The 24,047-nt window shown below is 40.2% G+C and overlaps 1 protein-coding gene across 4 annotated transcripts in view; it reads right to left on the reverse strand.

The window, feature by feature from the left end:
- Positions 1-24,047, reverse strand: part of GBE1 (1,4-alpha-glucan branching enzyme 1) — a 146,664-nt gene that overhangs the window by 89,563 nt on the left and 33,054 nt on the right. For all 4 annotated transcript variants that reach the window (XM_070942660.1, XM_070942664.1, XM_070942662.1 and 1 more), the window contains exon 2: positions 1,832-2,001. In XM_070942660.1, the coding sequence (XP_070798761.1) occupies positions 1,832-2,001 (170 nt within the window). The remainder of the gene's footprint in view (positions 1-1,831; positions 2,002-24,047) is intronic.

Here is a 24,047-nt window from a genome sequence, read left to right on the forward strand (position 1 = left end):
CGTGATGGCGAACCTATGGCATGCGTGCCACAGGTAGCACACAGAAACATATCTGTGGACATGCAAGCATTGCCCTAGCTCAGCTCCAGCATGCATGCACCGCACTGGCCAGATAATTTTTCAGCCTTCTGAGCCCACCGGAAGTCAGAAAATGGGCCATTTCCTGCCTCCAGAGGGCCTCGGGGGGGGAGGCCATTTTCGCCCTCCCCAGGCTCCAAGAAAGCCTCTGGAGCCTGGGGAGGGCGAAAAACGGGCCTACCAGGCCCACCGTGCCATCACATGCTAAAAGGAGGGGAAGCAGGGGAGGGGGTCACACGTGCATGCGTGGGGGGCAGGGCGCATTGAATTATGAGTGTGGGCATGCGTACGCGCCCCCCACTCCCCCCGCTTTTGGCATGCGACAGCAAAAAGGTTAGCCATCACTGCTATATGTGGTACAATATGAAAAAGCCAAGTAACTTTATGCTTTAATTTCTCCATACTCTGCCACATATAGCATCTGATTTATGTCACATATATCACACAGCATAAAGTATAACATTAAAAATAAAGAAACTATAGCAGATTACATTGATTTATTTGTTGCACAATAAAAGGTTTCAATCTTTAGCTAGTTATTTAGTACTGAAATCTCTCTCTTTTTCTTGTGAGTGTGTAGCTGTGTCTATATGATGTATAAATGTTAATAAAAGAAAAACAATATGAAAAAACCAATTTAGCAACTCCACCAATAAATAAAAAGGGGGAAAACTATTGGGACCCTAAATGTTTGGTACATTTGCTAATTTTCCATATTGTACATATTGTAGACATTTAAGTCTCCTTAGAAGCCATATTGTGGTTATATTTACAATGCTGTATGATACATTGCATGTATGAGAACTATTCTTGCTTATATATATTTAAATCTGTATTTTGTATATATACTATTAGTTTTGCCATTGCTGCATACTTTCCAAATTTAAACTCCCAGTCATATAGTTTGTATGCTGTGAAATATATGTGATTCTTTAAAAAAAGCAAAAATGGCTAGTATATACATAGTTTAAGCACTTTTATAATTACATATAATTGCATACAGAAGTTTAGATACCTTGGCCAAACAGTATGTCTCAATGAATTCCTAATGAACAGATGACATAACCTCTATAGTGAAACAGAATTAAATAGAAATACAACCCAGTTGAGAGTATTTATATTCTGACTTCTATTTTTTTCCTGTTCTTCCTTGCAAAACTCTTTCAGTTCAGAGATTCATTGGCTTCCTTACATGCACAGAATATTTGAGATATCCCCACAGATTTTCAGTGATTCAAGTCAGGGAATTGAAAAGGCCATTCCAAGCCATCCATGAAGTACTTACATGAAAAAAAAGATGAATGCTACAGAAAATGTTTGAAAAGTGTTATTTGTCCCAAAGGGAATATTAAAAGTATTAACTGAAAAGGAGTTTAATTTTTTCCACCTGACATACTATTTTCTTCTTTCTCGATCTGTAAATAACATCTATGCATTCAATTCTGCAAACAGATATTATTGTTTGGTTTTTAGTGGCTGAGTCAGCTTTTGATCACTCTGGAATTCATTGAAACATTCAGTTTTTTTCAGAAGGGCCTGCAACTTTTACACACAACCATATACAGTCCCTGACACTACCCACTCAGACTGTAACATGGTAACTATCATAAGGGCACCAGTACATTTCATGGTTTTTAAGTTAAAGTTTTATTGAGACTTATTAACAAAATGGAAAGCAAACCCATTACATTAGGACTGATTTTAGAGACACTATAGCAATAAAAGAAGCTCATATGCGCTAGAAAATACTTACTAAAATCACCAGTGAGAAAGACTGCTTCTGCACCAGGAGCCCATTCTTTACAGTATAATCCTCCATCTATGAATCTGTTAATTCCAAATGTTTGGTAACTCTTTGTGAATTTGTTGAGACCTTCTTCGTTTTCTTCAATCTTCTTTAATATGCGATGAAATAAACCATACCTTCAATAAAAGAATGTGGTTTACGTAGTTGCTACACACACACACGCACACACACACAATATTCAATTAAATTCATGTTTTGTCATATCACAGTCATTCGTTAACTGCTTTAAATATTTAAACATATTTAAATCTATGGAAGCAATTGTTTAAATCATCTATTCTATTGTATCTTACTAAGCCCAATTATTAAAAAAAAAATTAAAAAATGAAATTGCTGAAAACAATAGTATCCCAAGCTTTCTTAAGAAAGTTTTTCTTCAGAAAACAAAACCTATAGCAGAGCAACCATGCTATGGTTCACATTATCTCACTTAAAAGGGTCATTTGCTCAAAGAAACATTTGTCATAGTGACAACTAAGATATTACAACTGTGGTGAAAATGTCATCGCTAGGAAACAATTTAGACTTATTTAAAGCAATGCTACAGGTTTAGACATCTTCTTAAGAAGTTCCTTACTGACTATTCCACCTGATTACGTTAACATTTTACTTGCAAGGTTAAACCTTTCAATATAGTTCAACATTCTCATGAAATGTTGACAGAGCATGTTATGAATGTATATATCACATTTAACAAGAAGTACCTCCTATCAATGGTTTTGTTTAAAAGACTTATATTTATCTCATCACTTGTAAACAATTTTTACATATGAAGCTTATGGCTTATTTAATTCTGTCTCACTCCCAGAAATGATAAGGCACATTTTACAGAGAACTATTTCCACTTCCCAACCCTGCAAAATGTTTTGAAATTGGCCATGTAGTCATTGCAGTTGACCTCAGAACAAGTTAGCAATATCACAAATCAAACAGTGCTATAATACTAAACAGAAGAAAGGAAAAATTGCCAGTAAATACTCCAGCTCCTAAACTATCTTGTTGTGGTAAAAATTCACTGCTCCATGCAGAAAGGGAGAAAAATTAATTGTACTCCAGCTACCGCTATATTTTTAGTATTTGCTATGTGCTTTTGGCCATTTTACCAAAAAAAAAAAAAAAAAGCCCTATCTGTTTTTCAGAAAGGAAGCTCCCTAGAGACAGAGCCATAATTATTCCTACATATTAATTCTAATTGACAGTTTTGATGATATTTAGAGCGAAGAGATATGGTGTTGGTTTCCCCAGCAGTAAGACACAAATAATTTCCAAAAAACTCACTAATCTATTTGAAAATAATTCTGGAGTTTTGACCCAGGACAGCTGCCATACTTTGTCCCTGATAGACCTAGCTATTGGAGCTATATAGTTTGAAATCTTTCATTCCATTAAATCTATTTCCAGGTATAGGGTGAAATGTGACTTTATTTGCTATTTTTTGTTTTCTTTGTTGCTCAGTTGTGTAAGTTAGTCTGTATTATTATTATTATTATTATTATTATTATTATTATTATTATTATTATTATTATTATTATTATTATTTTGTATTATATTGCACCTCAGTAATGACTAAAATGCAAAAAATAAACTTTCTCCCCAAATGCCAGTTCCAATGGCCTCAAATTGGTAGTTACACTGAACACACTGTCCTTCTCATTTTAATAGTTTACTGAACCATTATTGAAGCCAGGTGGAAACAAATAAAGTCTGTGCTCTGAGTGGTCAGCATCAGAGTGCTCAGTGGTTATGCAAAATTTCTCAGTACAGTCCAGTACAAGTATAGATGGCCATTTCCTCATTCCTCTTTTGTAAATTTCTGGCATAACGTGATCCTTTTCTAGGAAGAGGAAGAAAAGAGTCAAACGGTGACTTTTTTTATTTACATTCAAAATTAGATCTTAGAGACCAAAGGCCAACATGTGGAAGAAAAGATACTGTCACCACCAGTGGTGGGTTGCCCCCGGTTTGCACCGGTTCTATAGAATCGGTAGTAAAACCGGCAGGAGGCCCTGCCCACTGACCCCAATGTCACCAAAATGCTTCTGCGCATGCGCAGAAGAGCATGTGCGTGTGCACGGCCCCATTGCGAACCGGTAGTAAAGGTAAGTAGAACCCACCCCTGATCACCACCTGTTAGACCTCCAGGAGTGTTAAGGAAGCCTTTGTATACTTAGCCTGAGGAACTTCTCAATTCAGGAAAGGGAGGAAAGGGGGGGGAAGGGAGTAAATACCCATATGAGCTGTAATATGGATTGCAGTGTATGATCAGGTGACTTGCTAAATTTACTTATCAAATGTCCTTTGCATATAAAAATATGAACTTTACTACTAAGTATTAAAACTGTATAAGGATTTCTTTAAGTTCCATCATCAGTTTTTTTGTAATATGCAAGGCAGAACACATTCCTCTCCCAAGAGAAGAGATCTAAATATAAATTTGCTTTGTCAACAAATATGTGACAGGTGATAGAATTCTGAAGTTTCTTTTGGTTTAATTGGAATGTATAAAATATAAGTCAAACCAAAAAGACAGGAAAAGACAAGTTATACATGTTTGGGAGGAGAAAGGTCAAAACACAACAGCAAAACTGGTCAATTAACTATGAAGCTATCTAATCTTTTTCATAAAAGAACTTTTTAAAAATGTGTATAGGACAACCATTGCCATCATTCTTCATCATTAGAAACTCTAATTATTCTGTTCTGCTGCATTTTTTCCCAGAAAAATCCACAGTGCCTAGGCCTATTACCTGGGGGAAGTTTGAACTGTTAGTATTGAAGAAGTAGACAAAATCCTGAATGCTGTAAATGTAGTCTCCTATGACTCGGCCGAGGACCTGGTGGCTGCCTGGGATCGGGAAGCTGGTGGGGCCTTGGATTGAGTTGTGCCTTTGCAGCCTCTGACCCGGTGCCGATCCCTCGCGGCTCCTTGATTTACCGAGGAACTGAGGGAGATGAAGCGCCGGAAAAGAAGCCTGGAGAGTGGTTGGAGGGCCACTCTCGCTGAATCTGACCGAACACTGGTAAGGTTGCATATTAAGACCTACCTAGTGGCGATAAAAGCGGCAAAGTGTAACTACTTTTCCACTCTTATTGCGTCATCAGAGAATCGTCCGGCCGCCTTGTTTAGGCTGACCCGCTCCCTGCTACATCCGGGAGTGCGGGAGGACCCCCTGGAAGGCAGGGCCGAGGATTTCGGACAATACCTGTATGACAAAATCGCTCAGATCCGGGGGGATTTGGACTCTGACTGGGTAGATTCAGACAGGGTGATGAGGAATAATCTTGAGAACGTTATCTGGGAAGAGTTTGACTCTGTCACTCCTGATGTTGTGGACAGGATTTTGGGGAGACTTAGTACGGCCACATGTTTACTGGACCCGTGTCACTCCTGGTTAGTACTGGCTTCCCGGGAGGTTACACGAGGCTGGCTCCAGGAAATTATCAACGCTTCGTTGAGTGAGGGTCACTTCCCCGCTGCCTTGAAAGAGGCAGTGGTAAGGCCTCTCCCCAAGAAGCCTTCCCTGGACCCAGCAGTATTAACCAACTATCGTCTTGTCTCCAACCTTCGATTTGTGGCGAAGGTTGTTGACAGTGTGGTCGCGCGACAGTTTCCACAATTCCTGGAGGAAACATCTTATCTTGATCCGTTCCAGTCGGGTTTGAGGTCTGGGCACAGCACGGAAACAGCATTGGTCGCGTTGGTAGATGATCTCTGGAAGGCTCGGGACAGGGGTTGCTCCTCTGTTCTGGCCCTGTTAGACCTCTCAGCGGCTTTTGATACCATCGACCATGGTATCATGCTGCACCGGTTGGAAGAGTTGGGGATAGGGGGGCACCGTGTTACAGTGGTTCTCCTCCTTTCTCTCAGACGGGTCGCAGTTCATGTTGGCGGGGGGCAGAGGTCGACCTCGAGGCCTCTCATTTGTGGAGTGCCTCAGGGGTCAGTCCTCTTGCCCCTTCTGTTCAACATTTATGTGAAGCCGCTGGGTGAGATCATCCGTGGCTTTGGGGTGAAGTAACATCAGTACGCTGATGACACCCAGCTGTACATCTCCACCCCAGGCCACCCCAACGATGCCCTTGAAGTGATGTCCCAGTGCCTGGAGTCTGTGCGGATCTGGATGGGGAGGAACAGGCTCAAACTCAACCCTTCCAAGACTGAGTGGCTGTGGTTCCCGGCATCCCGATACAGTCAGCTGACTCCATCACTGATATCGGGGGCGAGTCTTTGGCCCCCGCAGAGAGGGCACGCAATCTGGGAGTCCTCCTGGATACGCAGCTGTCCTTGGAGGAACATCTGACAGCTGTAGCCAGGGGGACCTTCTGTCAGTTTCGCCTGATTCGCCAGTTGCGGCCCTTTCTTGATCGGGATTCCCTGTGCACAGTCACCCACGCCCTCGTTACCTCGCGCCTGGACTACTGCAACACTCTCTACATGGGGCTCCCCTTGAGGAGCACCCGGAGGCTCCAACTGGTCCAGAATGCGGCCGCGCAGGTAATCATGGGAGCCGCCTGGCGCTCCCACATAACACCACTCCTGCATGAGCTGCACTGGCTCCCAGTGGTCTTCCGGGTGCGCTTCAAGGTGTTGGTTACTACGTTTAAAGCGCTCCATGGCATAGTTATCTTCGGGACCGCTTGCTGCTACCGATGACCTCCCACCGACCTGTGCGCTCCCACAGAGAGGGCCTCCTAGTGGTGCCATCAGCCAAACAATGTAGGCTGGTGACCCCCAGGGGGAGAGCCTTCTCTGTGGGGGCACCTACCCTCTGGAATCAGTTGCTCCCAGAGATAAGGAGAATCCAAGACCTCGGTGCCTTCCGCCATGCCCTTACAACTTTCTTTTTTCAGCAAGCCGGGCTGGCTTAACATATTTTTTAACATATTTTTTAAATATTTTTTTTATTTTTATTTTATTTCCAATTTATATACCGCCCTTCTCCCTGAGGACTCAGGGCAGTGTACAGCCAGAATAAGAACATAAAATACAAATATTAAAAAAAAAAGTTAAAAATATATATAAATTTGGCCCAGAAGTTAAGAAATCACAAACCGATTAAAACAATTAAAAAAATTTCTTCTCAAGCCAGCCCAGCTTGCTGGAAAAAATGGGTTTTAAGGGCATGACGGAAGGCATTGAGGTCATGGATTCTCCTTATCTCTGGGGGCAACTGATTCCAGAGGGTAGGTGCCCCCACAGAGAAGGCCCTCCCCCTGGGGGTCACCAGCCTACATTGTTTGGCTGATGGCACCCTGAGGAGGCCCTCTCTGTGGGAGTGCACAGGTCGATGGGAGGTCGTCGGTAGCAGCAGGCGGTCTCGCAAATAGCTAGGCCCTATGCCATGGAGCGCTTTAAAGGTGATAACCAACACCTTTAATTGGTTTGTTATCTTAAATTGGGGTCAAATTAATATATATCCTTTTAATTGTTTTTAATGTTTGTATTGTATGTTTTTATCTGGCTGTACACTGCCCTGAGTCCCTCGGGAGAAGGTGCGGTATATAAATTTGAAATAAAATAAAAATAACATAAATAAATGTATTAAAGTTGGCTAAAGTCTCCCAGAATCAATGGATGATTCGGACAAAACAAGGATAAATTCATCTTTGAATGTAGGGGTGGCCCCACCAGAATTTAAAAAGTAGTGGTCCATCTTCTCCCCCTTAAACCGTTGCTGTGTCAAATGGTTCTGAATGATTTCTGACCTATCACCACTGTTGAAGGAATGTTGATGAGAAGTTAATCAAGCGGCAGCCTCAAATGGCCCTGGAGAAAGTGGATGAGCCACGGTGGCACAGTGGTTAGAGTGCAGTACTGCGGGCTACTTCTGCTGACTGCCGGCTTCCTGAAATTTGACAGTTCAAATCTCACCAGGCTCAAGGTTGTCTCAACCTTCCATCCTTCCGAGGTGGGTAAAATGAGGACCCAAATTGTTGGGAGCAATATGCTGACTCTGTAAACCACTTAGAGAGGGCTATAATGCAGTGTAAAGCGGTATATAAGTCTAAGTGCTATTGTTATTGCTATTATTTGAATGCTTTTGGTATTGGCACATAGGATATTAAAGATCTTGAATAGAACATGAAATGATTGACTTATTCTGTTTTTTCTATCTTAACTTTTTAACATTTTCAGTTAATTGTTAAATTGCCCAGAGTCAATTTTGGCCATATAAATAAAACCAATATACTATTTAGTTATGAATAGGAAAGAAAAATCTACTATCCCACATGACACCAAGTGAGGCAGCCACTGTCCAAACAAAACTAAAATCTATAAAAATATTACTAATAGCAATGAAATCAACTTCCTCATGAATTTGAGAATGGGTTCCATCATATGCATATCTGTATCTGAATGAAAATGTAACTACAAATGTATTTGTGTGAACTCAGCATTGCTTTCTTGCAAAAACTGTAAATATTAGATTACCTAGTCAGAGACAGTGCTCCAAGCAATATCAAGTATAATTTTCCTGAAAAGGTTCATGCAAACACTGCTATGTATGTATTATACCAAGATAGAGAAAGAAAATGAAGATCATAAGAGAAGGTATAGTATAGAAAATTGGCTTATCTTGACACACAAAAGCTTTTCAAGAATTATTGGTGTAGAGATGTGATTTCATAGTGGATAACACCCTAAAACAGAAATTCAAACTAAATGCTATCATAATATCATATCAGTTGTCTTATAATTCATGCGATAAATCAAACTGAGATATCAAAATATTTATATATACAGATGCCTAGCCTATTAAGAAAACTAGGCTGGATTTGGCTATTACTGTAGAAGTAAACCAAGCTCTTGGTTGAAAAAGTAGAAACATTATTTTGTATATTTATTATATAAATTTCACTTCACCATGTTCTCCAATATGCATAAGCCTTGGAGAATTATGTGATTGATCCACAACCAGTACTCTCAAGGATCAATGCATGCCATTTTTCTCTGTTGAGAAGCCAAGGTGGCCTACTAGAGGCAGGTCCCATTGCACCAGGCCTTATTTTCTGCAGGTTGTTCATTTAGGAATTTGGAAACCTTTAGAAACCCTATGGAAATACCATATTTTTCAGAGTATAAGACACACTAAAAGAGGGTGAAAATTTGGGTGAGTCTTATACACCAAATGTAGGCCCACCTACCCGCCGGCCCCCACCCTTTAGCCTCTGCCTCCCAGCAATTTGCCTCCTTGCAGCAAACAGCAAACAACCCGTTTCAGTTTCAGCTTCAGCACAGCCTGATTAGCACAAGCAGCTGATCGTCAGTTGGATTGGCCTCCCGACCATCAGCTGTTTCAGGCTGCAGGGATTGTCATTACCTATTGCCGCCTCCGCATGCCCCATTTTCGGCCTCCACTGTTTGCTGGGAGGCAGAGGCAGATTTTTTTTCTTGTGCTAATTAGGCTGTGCTGAAAATGAAAATGAAACAGGCTGTTTGCTGTTTGCTGCAGGGAGGTAAATTGCTGGGAGGCAGAGGCAGATTTTTTTTCTTGTCTTCCTCCCCAAAAAATGTAGGTGCATCTTATAGTTTGGAGTATCTTATACTGCAAAAAATATGGTAGATTCCATTCTTCAGAAGCCTCTTAAAGCCTGTTTGCCTAGGGATCCCAGAGGCTTCTGAAACCATGCAGGGATTCTGAAGGCTTCTAAAACTGCACAGGGCTTCCAAAGAATGAAGCCCATTTGTGCAGTGGTTCCAGAGGTTTCTAATGTCATGCATAAGCAGGACTGGCCTAGGATGGTTGCAGCTTTGCACTACACAGCACTACTGAGCCAACGTGCGTATGGCCTGCACCGAATCTCCCAGGGTGGTCTCCAATCTGAGGCATTTCCATGCTCCACTTAACAGCAGCAACATGGAGAGCTGAGATTGTAGTTGAGTAAAGCAGTCATGTAGGAGGCTATCTTAACAAGTGATGACTGAAATTTCAGGATCAACTGTAGTGATAAGTCAGGGATTCTCTGTATGGATATCAGTGGGGGTAGGGGAGGGTACTTAACCGAAGACCATGAATGGGAGAAGTCTCAGGGTGTGTGGAGATATGTTACACTATCCAGCTGGTGATCCTTCCTTGGTTGAGTGCTGCAAAGCACAGTGTTCTCCCCTTCCTGTTTAATATCTACATAAAGCTGCTGAGTAAGGTCATCCATTGATTTTGAGTAAGGTATCAGTGTACTGATTATACTTAGCTTCATCTCTCTATTCAGGCTGTCTGAGTGATGCTATAGAAGTTCTGTCTCAATGTGTCAAAGTTGGGCTAAGTGTAACAGGTTCCAGGAAAAACTAAGCAAAACCAAGTGCCTATGGGTTTTTGACCTCCTGATTTGGTAGCCTTCAATCCTTATTTTTGAAAGTGTTGACACTGCTCCAGGCAGACTTGGTACACAATCTGAAGGTTCTTCCAGGCTCACAGTTCCTATTCAGGGAGCAGAAGGCAATTGTGGCTAGAAGAACCTTTGCACTTCAGTTTGTTTAACAATTGCATCCATTCCTGGACTAAGGAACCCTGCTCATATTCACACATGTCTTGTGACCTCGAAGCTGGACTATTACATGGGTTTTACACGGAACTGCCTTTGAAGAGTATTAGGAAGCTTTAACTGTTGTGGAATGCAGCTGCGTGGACAGTTACTGGCATCAGTTGCTCAGCACATGTGATATCACTGCTTTGCAAACTGCAATGACTTCCAGTGTGCTTCTGGATGATTGTAAGATATTGTCATGATCCAGGATTCAAAACTCAGAAATCTACTCCAAGTGAACCAGTGGGGTGTCAGCCTTAGGAGATAGAGTATTTCCCCAAAAATAAGACCTCCCCGGATAATAAGCCCAATCAGGTTTTTGAGCACATGTGCTAAAATAAGCCCCCCCTGAAAATAAGCCCTCCTCAAAAATATTTAGCCACATGTGCAGCCGGTCCCCGCCATTTCCTCTGGTTAGTGTTAGGGAGACAGAGCTGGAAATCATTTAAGACAGCAAGAGGAGCCACCGTCTTGCTCCATGCAGCCAAAACAATAAGATCTCCCCGAAAATAAAGCCAAGTGCTTATTTTGGGGTTCAAAAAAATATAAGACAGGGTCTTATTTTCATGGAAACATGATACCAAGCCAGGAATCATCTGGGATTAACTATACAAAGGCAACATCAGAACACCTGGAACAATTGGATAATGAAGTAATATGCCCTGGACTTGAATAGAACAGAAACAAAGCAAAGATACTAAAGCTTCTTGACAAACAAGCAGGGGTGAAATGCTCTCAGTTCGGACCTGATCCAGTAGCGATGGAGGCGGATGGTTCAGAGAACCGGTAGCAAAAATTCCTGCCCCCCCCCCATGCCCAGTTTAGCTGCATGATCATCAGAGGCTTTTTTTTTCTTTTAAATGCCTCTGATGATCCCAGCTGAGTTTTTAAAAAACCCTCTGCCGATCAGGCAACTCAGCTTGGATCGTCAGAGCCTTTTGAAAGCATTTTTTTACAACCTCTTTGCCGAAGAAGTTGTAGAAAAAATGGTTTTAAAAGTAAAAAAAAAAAAAAATTGGCCAAGCCCACCCAGTCACATTACCATCCCTCCACCAAGCCACGCCCACAGAACAGGTAGTAACAAATTTTAGATTTCACCACTGCAAACAAGGTAGTAACTGTCTTAATTTTGATAGCCAATTACAGCAGTCTTCATCCATGTTTCTCTTTTGGAAACAGTCTGAACTCAAGTTCTGACATGTTGCTCCTATTTATTCTTCTCATGTAAAAATTCTGAAACTCTAACCTTTAGACTGGTTGACAAATTTGGCTTGATTCTCTGAACTTCAGGTTGGATTTTTACTTCTCTTTTGCATTTTTGTTGAAAGTTAAATTACCCAGGCAAGCTTTCTTTCTAAGAGATTCTGTTTTGATTTACATTTTTTTGCTTGTCTGCCATTTATCCACTTAACCTTGAGAAAATTGCTATTTTCATTTAGCAACTTTCTACGTATGTGAGTTTGAAACCTGAAACAGAACAGGTGCTTGGGACCAAGTTACTTTCAGAACTGTCTCTTCCCAATTGCATATACCCATCATACCAGATCTGACAGGAAGGGCAGGCTTAGGGTGCCATCAGCTAAGAGTTGATTTAGACTTCTATGTCACCACATGTCAGATAACATATGTATCTGTCATTTGCAGGTTTCATAGCTATTGCATTTATACTTCTGCAAATGGTAATGTTCTAATTAGAGGGCGCTCAAACAAAGCACAGAACAGAAAATCAGACTAACCAATCAGCATGCAGGATGTGATCCATACAACACGTAGTTGAGATTTAGGAGGCGTGCCCGTTGACCCATCTGCAACCATCTGCAATCTATACTTATCTATCAATACCCTCACAGCATGGGTATGTGTTGACACTTACAAGCAGTTGCGGACAAGTCTAAATCAAGCTGAAGAAGTATCAGCTGGCAGGGCCCAGAAAGAGAGCCCTTCCTGCTATAGGGCCTGCCCTTTGGAAAATTATTCATCCTTCAAGATTAGATTGACCTGATCCTTACTGATCTTCTATTAGTCCTTAAAATATGGCATCAAGCCCAAGCTGGAGTCTTGGTTATGTGATGCAGCCTGACTCCTGGTTGTATGGATAATGCCTAGCTACTCTACATTTTATTTTATTATTTTATTTTATTTTATTTTATTTTATTTTATTTTATTTTATTTTATTTATTATTTTATTTTATTTTATTTTATTTTATTTTATTTTATTATTTTATTTTATTTTATTTTATTTATTTTATTTTATTTTAATTTTATTATTTTATTTTATTTTATTTTATTTTATTTTATTTTATTATTTTATTATTTTATTTTATTTTATTTTATTTTATTTTATTTTATTTTATTTTATTTTATTTTATTTTATTTTATTTTTATTTTTATTTTTATTTTTATTATGTATTTTATGCATTTTGTTGTAACTCCCTGAAGTTTTATATATGAGATGAGTGGCTATATAAATCTTATCAAATTTTTAAATATTCTAAAAATCCTTTTTCTAAAATTTACCTGAGTCTTATAGACAATGGAAACAGTTCCAAACAAAGGAGATGATCATAGTCCTCCACTAATTTTTTCTGCCAGGAATGGCTGTTAGTCATATACAGGAATTAGTGGTATTCTTGGAAACAAAGAAAATGCTAGAAGTTTGGCAATTTTCAGTTTCTAATTTAAGTAATCTTCTACTATTTGGTTTGATGTTGAGCATGTCAGCTGGAAAGCCAATCACCTGGTTTGAGACCTGAGTGCAGAACAACAGGATGAGCTCCCATTATTTGCTAGCTCCTGTCAGTTCAAAAGCATGCAAATGTGAGTATGTAAATAGGTACCACTTCAGTGAGAAGGTAACATTATTTATTTATTTATTTATTTATTAAATTTATATACCGCCCTATTCCTGAGGGACTCAGGGCGGTGAACAGCAAACGATAAAAATATATGTAATACAAACGTTAAAAAAAACTAATTAAAATATACTAAACACTCTGGTCCTAGATAATTCAAGACATCACAGTTTAAAATAAAATCAAAAGCAATATAAAGGAAAAGTTAGGCCAGGCCGGCCTGCTGAAACAGGAATGTTTTGAGGGCACGGCGGAAAGTGCACAGATCCGGAATCTTCTGTATCTCTGGGGGGAGCTTGTTCCAGATAGTGGGTGCCCTCACAGAAAAGGCTCTCCCCCTGGGGGCCGCCAGTCGACACTGTTTGGCTGACGGCACCCTGAGAAGCCCCTCTCTATGGGAGCATACTGGGCGGTGAGAGCCTATTGGTGGCAGAAGGCGGTCTTGTAAGTACCCCGGTCCTAAGCCATGGAGAGCTCTAAAGGTGGTAACTAAGACCTTGAAGCGCACCCGGAAGACCACAGGGAACCAGTGCAGCTCGCGCAGGAGGGGAGCCACATGGGAGCGCCATGCTGCTCCCATAACTACCCGCGCATTCTGGACCAGCTGGAGCCTCCGGGTGCTCCTCAAGGGGAGCCCCATGTAGAGAGCATTACAGTAGTCCAGGCGTGAAGTGACGAGGGCATGAGTGACCGTATTTAACGAGTCCCGATCCAGAAAGGGACGCAACTGGCAAATCAGGCGAACCTGATAAAAAGACCTCCCGGCCACAGCCGTCAAGTGTTCTTCTAAAGACAGCCGTGAGTCCAAGAGGACGCCTAAATTGTGAACCCTCTCCGTGGGGGGCAATGACTAATCCCCAATAGTCAGTGATGGCACCAACTGACTATATCGGGACGTCGGAAACCACAGCCACTCGGTCTTGGATGGGTTGAACCTGAGTCTGTTCCTCCCCATCCAGATCCGTACAGCCTCCAGGCACCGGGACATCACTTTAAGGGCATCATTGGGGTGGTCCGGGGTGGAGATGTATAGCTGAGTATCATCAGCATACTGATGATACTTCACCCCAAAACCATGGATGATCTCACCCAGCGGCTTCACATAAATGTTGAACAGAAGGGGTGAAGGTTGGAGACTGGCCGGTAATTAGCCAACACTGCTGGGTCCAGGGAAGGCTTCTTGACGAGAGGCTTCACCACCGCCTCTTTCAAGGCGGCGGGGAAGGCACCCTCTCTCAAGGAAGCATTTATAATCCCCTGGAGCCAGCCTCGTGTAACCTCCCGAGAGGCCAGCACCAGCCAGGAGGGACACGGATCCAATAAACATGTGGCCGCGCTCAGTCTGCCCAGTATCTTGTCCACATTTTCCAGAGTCACAGAATCAAACTCTTCCCAGGTAATATTCTCAAGACTTGCCTCCATCCTCCCTCCCGAATCTACCCAGTCAGAGTCCAAATTTTCCCGAATCTGAGCGATTTTGTCATACAGATATTGTACAAAGTCCTCGGCTCTACCCTCCAAGGGGTCCTCCCGTGCTTCCTGGTGGAGCAGGGAGCGGGTCACCCTAAACAGGGCGGCCGGGCGATTATCTGATGACACAATAAGAGCGGAAAAATAGTTACACTTTGCCACTTTTATTGCCACCAGGTAGGTCTTAATATGATACCTTACCAGTGTTCGGTCAGATTCAGAACGGCTGGCCCTCCAACTGCTCTCCAGGCGTCTTTTCCGGCGTTTCATCTCCCTCAGCTCCTCGGTGAACCAGGGAGCCAGGTGAGATCGACGCCGGGTTAGAGGCCGCAAAGGCACGACCCGGTCCAAAGCTCCAGCGGCCGCCCTATCCCAGGCAGCCATTAGGTCTTCAGTCGAGCCGTGTGCCAGAGCCTCAGGAAATGGCCCAAGCTCCGTCTGGAACCTATCCAGGTCCATCAGGCGCCTGGGGCGGAACCACCTCATCGGTTCCGCCTCCCTGCGGCGGGGTGTGGCGGTTCGAAGGTCAAAGCGAAGGAGGGAGTGATCTGACCATGACAAGGGCTCGATCGCTATATCCCCTATCTCGAAACCACTCAGCCACTGACCAGAGACAAAAACCAGGTCCAGCGTGTTTCCCCCCGTGTGAGTAGGACCATGAACTAACTGGGTCAGGTCCATGGCCGTCATGGAAGCCATGAACTCCTGAGCCACCTCAGACGCCTCACCGACGGATGGCAGGTTGAAGTTCCCCATGACCATAAGCCTAGGGGAATCAATCGCCACCGCGGCTATAATGTTGAGTAGTTCAGGCAAGGCCACTGCCACGTGGCAGGGAGCCAGGTACGTAACCAGCAGGCCCATCTGCACCCCATGACCCCACTTCACAAGGAGGGACTCACATCCGGCCGTCTGAGGAACAGTGGCCTCCCTCGGACCAAGACCCTCTTTAATGATAACTGCCACCCCCCCCCGCCCCTTCCCTGTGACCTTGGCTGATGAAATGCCCGGAAACCGGGTGGGCATATCTCTACGAGAGGGACTCCCCCCTCCTGGCCCAACCAGGTCTCCGTAATACCCACCAGGTCCGATCCCCCCTCCTGAACAAGATCACAAATGAGGGGGGCTTTATTTACCACGGACCTGGCATTGCATAGCATCAGCCGAAGGCCCAGGGCCTGAGGGTCTGTGCCACCTGGGGAACGAGAAAAGCATTGGGGGCTGGAGCGGGCCACCGCTTGAAGACAGCGAGCGTGCACTCCTGCAACTTGATGTGGCCCCCTACTCCCGCCATATCTGCCCCTCCCACCTACAGTACTGATGTAATGTCTAACAACAGCACAAGCTCTAACCCTCTCTTTGGCCCCGGATTCTGCATCTCCTCTGCCGTGCTCTTCAGATGGACTAGATCCCGTCCCTCGCGGGTTAATCCCTGAACCCATACAACCCACCCCCCTTCTGGGAGGCCCCCCAGCCTCATTATTTACATTGGAAACCACCCTCCTCCCAGATCTCCTTAAAATAGAATTTGAAAAACTATTTAAAAAACCCCAAAGCTTCCGGTTCTTAGCATACCACCTCTCGGGGTTCCAAAACCCGTCCTCGAGGGCAGCCCTAGATAACTGGGAGGGCCAAACTTGCGAGAGGGGGGAATCTCGCAGTGCTAGGAGCTCTGTTATTGAATACATCGGAGGTGAGATAGAATTAGAGGCGATGAAAGGCCATTTTCTTCTTAAGGTGTTAAAGATGGTTTAAAACAGATGGTTAAGACAAAAAGGGTAAAGTAGATAATTGTACAAGGAAGCTAATATAATAGAACATCGGAATACCATCTCCCTCTTACAGTGATGGGAAAGTCTTGTGATTAAAGTAAGTTAGTCAAAAAAAGGGGGATGAGAGTCTCAATGACCGCCCTCTCACGGCGACCAGTTCAGAGTTACAGAGACAAAGGAGAAGATGGTCCGTCCCATCCACTTGTATAAATATTACAAATAAATTGTTCAAGACTCTCGATGTCTATGCTTCCTCCCTTTCTGATACCAGCAAAAATCCGAAGATAAGGTCGAAAAAAAAGCAAGGTGGAGCATCCAGGCGGAAGAGATGAAATCAAATAATCAGGATAACTAGGATAGTCAAGGAGGAAAAGATATTTAAAAATAAAGGCTATAATTAAGGCTATAACATTATTCTATGCGCTTCAGTATATAGACATGCTGTCTACAGCATGACAAGGGACAGGGAAAACAAGTTAGTCAGCTAACTTGCATGCATTGATCATCTTGGTATATAAAGTTCTTAACATACATTAGAACTTTTTGTTCGCTTGTGATAGTAAACAATTGATTTATCCATGTAGAATTACCAATGGTAATTATTTTTTCCATTCTATGGAAAAATGGCAAATCATCTGTCCTTTCTGTGCATTATTCTAAAATCCAGGAAAAAAAAATAATTGGCAAAAGTCAGGGAACAGAAAGTAGGATCTTGTTGAAAATTACAGTAGTTAACAGAAAAGAACAAAGATCTCTTTACTTTGCCACTGACCAAATCTAATTCTGCAAAGTGCTCTTCTCAGCAAGTGCCAAGTCCAGCTCAATATTCAGCTTTTTCTATGTGCATTTCTGTGCATAGTTCATATAGGTACCTCCATGTAAGCATAGTTATGTAGCATCACCAAATATGTAATGTCACCAATTTCCCCTCAATGGCATTTCACAAAGTTCCAAAAGATCCCCTAAGCATCAACAAGCTGGTTTGTTTATAACCAGTTTTCAGCAATACAAGGAATTACAAAAACTCCACTGTAGTGTAGTGATCCATGCATGCTTCAGTCTTGGGTTTTGCTGGCAAGTCACCATATAAAATATGTTCCAATTAATAATCAAAAATGCATACACACAGAATATTTGAAAAGATTAAACAGCAATAATGAAATATTTCCTTGACATTTCCAGTCAGCAGCTGTTAATTCTGCTAGAGATGTAAATACTAATAAGTAATTAAAATGTGGTAAGTGAGCAGCATGTTAATATCTTTTTTTTAAGTAAGAAAGATAAAAGAAAAATGCTATTTGATAGTTTTAGAAAGAACATATTTTCTTAAAACTACATTAAGTTAAACTACTACCATTTCCACATTATTTCTACTGAAAAGATAGTAGCATTATGCCTTGCTTGTGGGCATATCAGCCTTTTGAGGAAAAAAAAATGATAAGATGAGAGATTTCTTGACAAAAGCAACCACTAATGTATTCTAAGGTTAAAACTGCATTTATATGGCAGTTTTATATATTAAAAAATCCATTTCAATTTTACATAAGATTTTATACCAACATGACTACTGTAAGCCTGTAAGTAATCTAAAAAGATAGAAAGCATAATTTTCCAAGCATTTATGCTGAAATACATATTTGAATTTTTTTTCTTTTAAGTATTACCAGCAACCATACTATGCTATACATTTTCATATTATCTTACTGTACAATGTTGTTAAAAGAGAAAAAAAGTAAGACTATGGTCTATGACTGTAATAAAATATTTGATTTGATTTGAAGATACTTAAAAATCATGGCTATTTTTTGCATATTCGTGTATGCAAGGTCTAAAAAGCCAGGGCTTTTATTCAGGCATTTAATAAAGTCTATGGTGGGTTGCCTTTTCCTGCCCAAACATTCCTCTTAGCACAGACATACAAGATTTTCCTTGCTCCTAGGCACATCAAATAAACTCTTATGCATGACTGTTTTACTTTCTTTATGTTAAATTAATGCTCAGGGACGGGGTAGGCAATTCTAATTTGAGAAGAAACCTGTTGAAATGCAGAGACATATTTGTGTCTAAAATCAGTAGACGAAGACTTTGTTAGCTCATGTTTCATATTACACAAGAGAAAATAAACTGAAAGGTCAGTGGAACAGTTACAGCATTGCCCTTTTCCAAGGTAATCAGCAGAGCATGTAGCAAAGACATGAACACAACCGTGACTAGAAAGACAGTACTTGATAAAGAGGCACACTGCCAAACCTACATGGGACAAAATACTATATTCCTAGTACCATCTGAAGAGATCACACAAGAGGCCTACCTTGAGTAATTCTGATTTATTACTTTAATTTGAAATTGTGCTCTTGTTAAACATTCAGGTTTTCGTACTGCCAAAAAGATAACAGAATCTTTACTGCTGACCATTAATCACATCCATAGGTGAACAACAGAAGCATTATAGTTTATTAATTTGTTTGCAACGACAAAAACAAGACATTTATTACAATTAATTCAGCTGGTTGACTAATGCATGTAGTAAACTGAACACGATACCTCTCTGTAATTGAGTAGATTTAGAAACCTAGGATTCCATTGTGAATCCCTTTCCATTTTGAAATAAGCTACTTAGTCCTCGTTATATTATGAGCATATTCAAATCAGACTATAATAATTGTGGTGTGCGTATGTTTAACAGAGACAGGGAGTTGTTGTTAGAAGAAGACATCCTTCTTAAGTGTTTTGTTTACTGGAAGTTATTTTTAAATTGATCTGTTAGTAACGGCATGTCAATTCCCATTTGATCCTGTCAGCTATTTTGTATATCAAGGTCAAGCATGGAAAAATACAGATGTAATGAAACCTGTAGCAACTATGGAATATGAGTCAGAAGTCAAGCTAAAATGGTTGAACTTTTTATACAAACCAAATTTTTAACAAACTGCTGCAAACTGTTATGCTTGTACTATCTTTGAAAATAAAAATTATATAAAGGCTCAAAAATTACCTCTGTGCCAAACTGGTTTCAATTGAAGTCCATATTTAGCTATGTTGGTAATAGACAAGTGGTGTTAAACTTTTAAGATGAAATAAATTATCTAGATCCGTGATGACGAACCTATGGCACATGTCACCTGTTCCTCTTCAGGATTTCTGGTGCACATGTGCGTGCAACGATCAGCTACTCTTTGTGCTTGCATCAGTGCCAGAAACCAGAAGAGCTGGTCTTCCATTTTCTGGGGTGAGCATGTACGCTGGCCAGCTGATTGGCGTGTGCACATGCATGGCACCTGAAGACTTGCTGGCAGTAACCTGAAGAAACTGTAAGTACATTCTCTTGCACGCTGGCCGGAAACCGGAAGAAACAGCAAGTACATTCTCCTGCGTGCTGGCCGGAAACCGGAAGAAACCACAAGTACAATCTCTGGTGCGCACATGCCCCTGGGCAACTCCTATTCCTAGTCTTGGCCCAGAGGGATACATGAGCACGTGAAGTGCTCCCTTTTCGGCACTTGGTGCCGAAAAGATTCGCCATCACTGATCTAGATCTCCTCCAATCTGACCTTGGACAAGAATATTCTACGTGTACAATACTAGTCAACTTAATGGATAACATTCAATAGAAAAGTGATACTATACTTTTGTGATACTAAGTGATACTATTCTACTCTACTGCTGATCTATTTGAAACTCTCAGCTTTTCATTGTATTCCTATGGCCCAGCTGAGAAATTTGTATTCTATCTCTCTAGACACTATGAGAATGTATTATCGGGAAAAATTTACCTGGTTCCTTGGGAGTTATCATTAGAATTCCCCAAAAGCTCTATCTTATCTCATCTGCTATGTAACATGTAGATACAGCAAGGATCATCTCTGGTTTTGTAATTAATCAGCATCAGCATCCACAATGCCCAATTGCCTTCTCTAGAAAGGTTTGAATATTTCAAGTGTCTCTTGGGAAAAAGAACAGATGTGAAAGACAAACTGAAGCTGAACAGAAAAGATGTTGCTATTTCTGGTGTGTAGACGTCCAAGTTCAGGATTTTAATGGATCATTATTTAAACGCAGCAGTTAAGGAGCCAATGCTCAATTTTTTATTATTGTTATTATTGAAGGAATTTTTGATGGTTTGGTAGCTCCAGGTAGAAAGGGTGAGGCATAAGTGAAGAATAATTCTATTATGTTATGAATTGAGCAAAGGGAAAGAAATGAAATTCAAAAACTGAAATTCAGTAGACAACCAATCTGTAACTGGCTGTTGGCATTCTGTTTAAGATAACTATTAAAAGATTTATGGAGTCCCTGCTACTCTCTGAACTTTGTTATTTGCTTGCAAATGTTTCATTACCCAACTAGGTAATATCATCAATGCTACCGAGTGTGGAGTCTATACCGGTAGTAGCTTGCCCTACCAGTAGTGGTGAGGTGTAGTCTTCTTGATTATTGTTTTCTGCTTGATTAGGGTATTATTTTCAATTTTAAGCAGAAAACAATAGCCTAATCAAAGACAAGATACTATATATTATATCCCTCCCTCCCTCCCTCCCTCTCTCTCTCTCTCAACAGGGAGCAAACCCAACATCACTAGTATTGATGATATTAACTAGTTGGGTAATGACAACTGCAAGCAAACAACCAAGCTCAGAGAACATCAAAGACTCCACCATTCAATCCTGAACTACAGATATTCTCTTCTATTGCTGAAGGAATTATTACTGATTATCCCATATGGACTTCGGTGGATAACCTCTGGAAAATTACAAAGTACCTGACGAGCAGAATTAAAGCTCTGGAATATTTTTTTTTTTACCAATGGGGGGAGGATGGAAGCCAATCCTAGCATCAAAATATTAAAACTGTCCAGGATTTTCTGTCAAGAGTTAAAGGGTGAACCATGCAACTAGAATGTGTATTATAGAATGTATCTGGGCAATCTTTGGTTACTATGCAGATATAAGATCTCACAAAAGCTCAACAGGGCAATCAAGGTTATTTTATATAATGGTCGTAATTAAATATTACTTTGGATCTAAATGCAAGAGTTTTGAAAGAATTTCTTCAGAGAAGGTGAAGATATATGGGTTAAAAATCACAATCTAGGAAAAGATTAATTTCTCCTTAAGGATAGTACAGAATTGGGATTTTTGATAATTTACTATTCCCTTTCAGTTATGTGTTGACATTGGCATAAATGACAGCTTTCCAATCTAGACATTGCCAAACATCATATGGTGGTTTTCCAAGGGAATGAGGCTCAGTTGTGAGAAACACTGACATAAATCTAGTCTGGGTCTCAGGATGGAGATGATCCCATGTAGGAACCTTATTAAATTATGATATTATTTTAAAGATTGAAAGCCCAAGGCTATAACTAGCTATAACTGCTATAAAGATTACTATAGAACCATTAGCTAGTAGTGAAAACATTGATCTATGAAACTCAGAGCTTTCTGGCCTATATAACTGGTTTTACTGGTTGCTATTTCTGACGGTCACTTAGGTGCACAATTTAAGGATTATATGTATACTTTAAGAGTCCCTACTGAGTGCAGTATTAGTGCTGATGAAGCATATTACATTGCAGACATATATCAGCTTGGCTGATCATCCACTTTCTTTTCTGTGAGGTTTTTCCTATTGGGGTTTCTTTTCACATGGCTTCAGGTTGACACAGCTTGGAGCTGAAGAAGGGTAGAGATAGATGGGGTTTGTACTACCCCTACCCTATTGGCCTTCCAGAAAGTGGTGAAGACCTGGCTTTTCCAGCAGGCCTGGGGCCGTTGATCTCGCTGTTGCAATCTTGCGAGATCCGGCCATGAATGGTGTGCATGGGCTTTTAATGTTTTTAAAATGTTTTTACAATGTTTTTAAATAATTTTTCTATGTTCATTGTTCGCATTATTTTTGCTGTAAGCCGCCCAGAGTTCCTCGGCATAGAAATGCGATAAATTAAATTAAATTAAATTAAATTAAATTAAATTAAATTAAATTAAATTAAATTAAATAATTAAATTAAATTAAATTAAATTAAATTAAATTAAATTAAATAATTAAATAAATTAAATTAAATTAAATTAAATTAAATTAAATTAAATTAAATTAAATTAAATTAAATTAAATTAAATTAAATTAAATTAAATTAAATTAAATTAAATTAAATTAAATTATTAAATTAAATTAAATTAAATTAAATTAAATTAAATTATAGCCAAAACAGAATAGCTCTCTGATGAGTTAGAGACATTCCAATGGCTGGCTGGCCACAGGAGAAGATATACAGGGAGCAAACTCCACACTCAGTAGCACTGATGATATTATCTAGTAATAGTAATATTGCACTGTTGAATAGCATAAAACCCAGGGAAATGCCTTTTGCTCCTGAACCTGGTTATGTCTATCTATTCCCAAAGACCCTTAAAAACTCACTAAATATCTAAGATCGATGATGATATATTGTTCAATATTTTTTCAATAAATCTTTACTTATAATAGGATTTGTAGAATAATTTAAAGCTTTACAGGATTGTTCCTCCTATAATACAGATTGTTCTTAAGTACTTATTGTATTTATGTAACTGAATCTAAGAAAGTGTAGGTAGAAGCAATTAATTAAGTGCTACAAGTACCCACATACCTTTTTGTTTGTTTTGTTTTGTTTAAATCTAGCACCTATTAGTCTATCTCATGACTATGAGTGTGGAATTTGTATCTTTTTCTGATGATAATAAAACTATCATAAATAGGTTTCAAATGGGTAGTCAATATTAAAGGAAAATACTTACTGTATATACAGTGTGTATTTTAATCTAACTAGAGCAAATATTACCCTAATCCTCCCCTGCATCATAGATTCACACAACTGACTATTGCTATTATTATGGTGAATGTTACTGTGTTCTATTAATATACCTGTTTCTTCTATCAATTTTTATAGTCATACATTATTTACCAATTTCTTTTTTGTACTGAAAGAATACTGAAGAATAAGCAATCATCTAGTATTTTTATCTAAGTACAGTATACTAGGTTTTGTGATAAACTGCTATTACCATGTCACAATAGGTAGTGATATTAAATACAAATGACAGTTGCAACCTGTAATATTTTGTCATGATCTTACCATTTTGTTTGTTCTTGCACACTTCACTGACAACTAAAATGGGCAGCATTGCCCAAATAAGAGAGCGTTATTATTATATTAGACTGTGATCAAGTGAAATAGAAAACCACAAGCAAATATTACTTGCAAATTTGTTTTGATTGTGACTTTATTATTATTATTATTCCTGAAGAAATTTAAGTCAGGAGTGCATCAGGTGATACCGCTGTGATTAATTTGTCTATGAACACTTCTTTTGTTATTCATCTGCTTGTTCTTAAGAAAACTTTTATTTAAAACAAAACAGAAGCTGGCATCCTGCAAATAAAAGCCAGTTATATGAGAACAAATGTTTCTGATCAACGATTACTATTTGTATCTTCTAATTTTTAACTGTTCAAAAAGGAAATAGGCCAGTTCATATCACAATGAAGCTAGCAATTCAAACTATC

The sequence above is a fragment of the Pituophis catenifer genome, unplaced genomic scaffold (genome assembly GCF_029215685.1).
Source record: "Pituophis catenifer annectens isolate HBS135680 unplaced genomic scaffold, rPitCat1.0.hap2 SCAF_4, whole genome shotgun sequence".
In the NCBI taxonomy this organism is placed as follows: Eukaryota; Metazoa; Chordata; class Lepidosauria; order Squamata; family Colubridae; genus Pituophis; species Pituophis catenifer.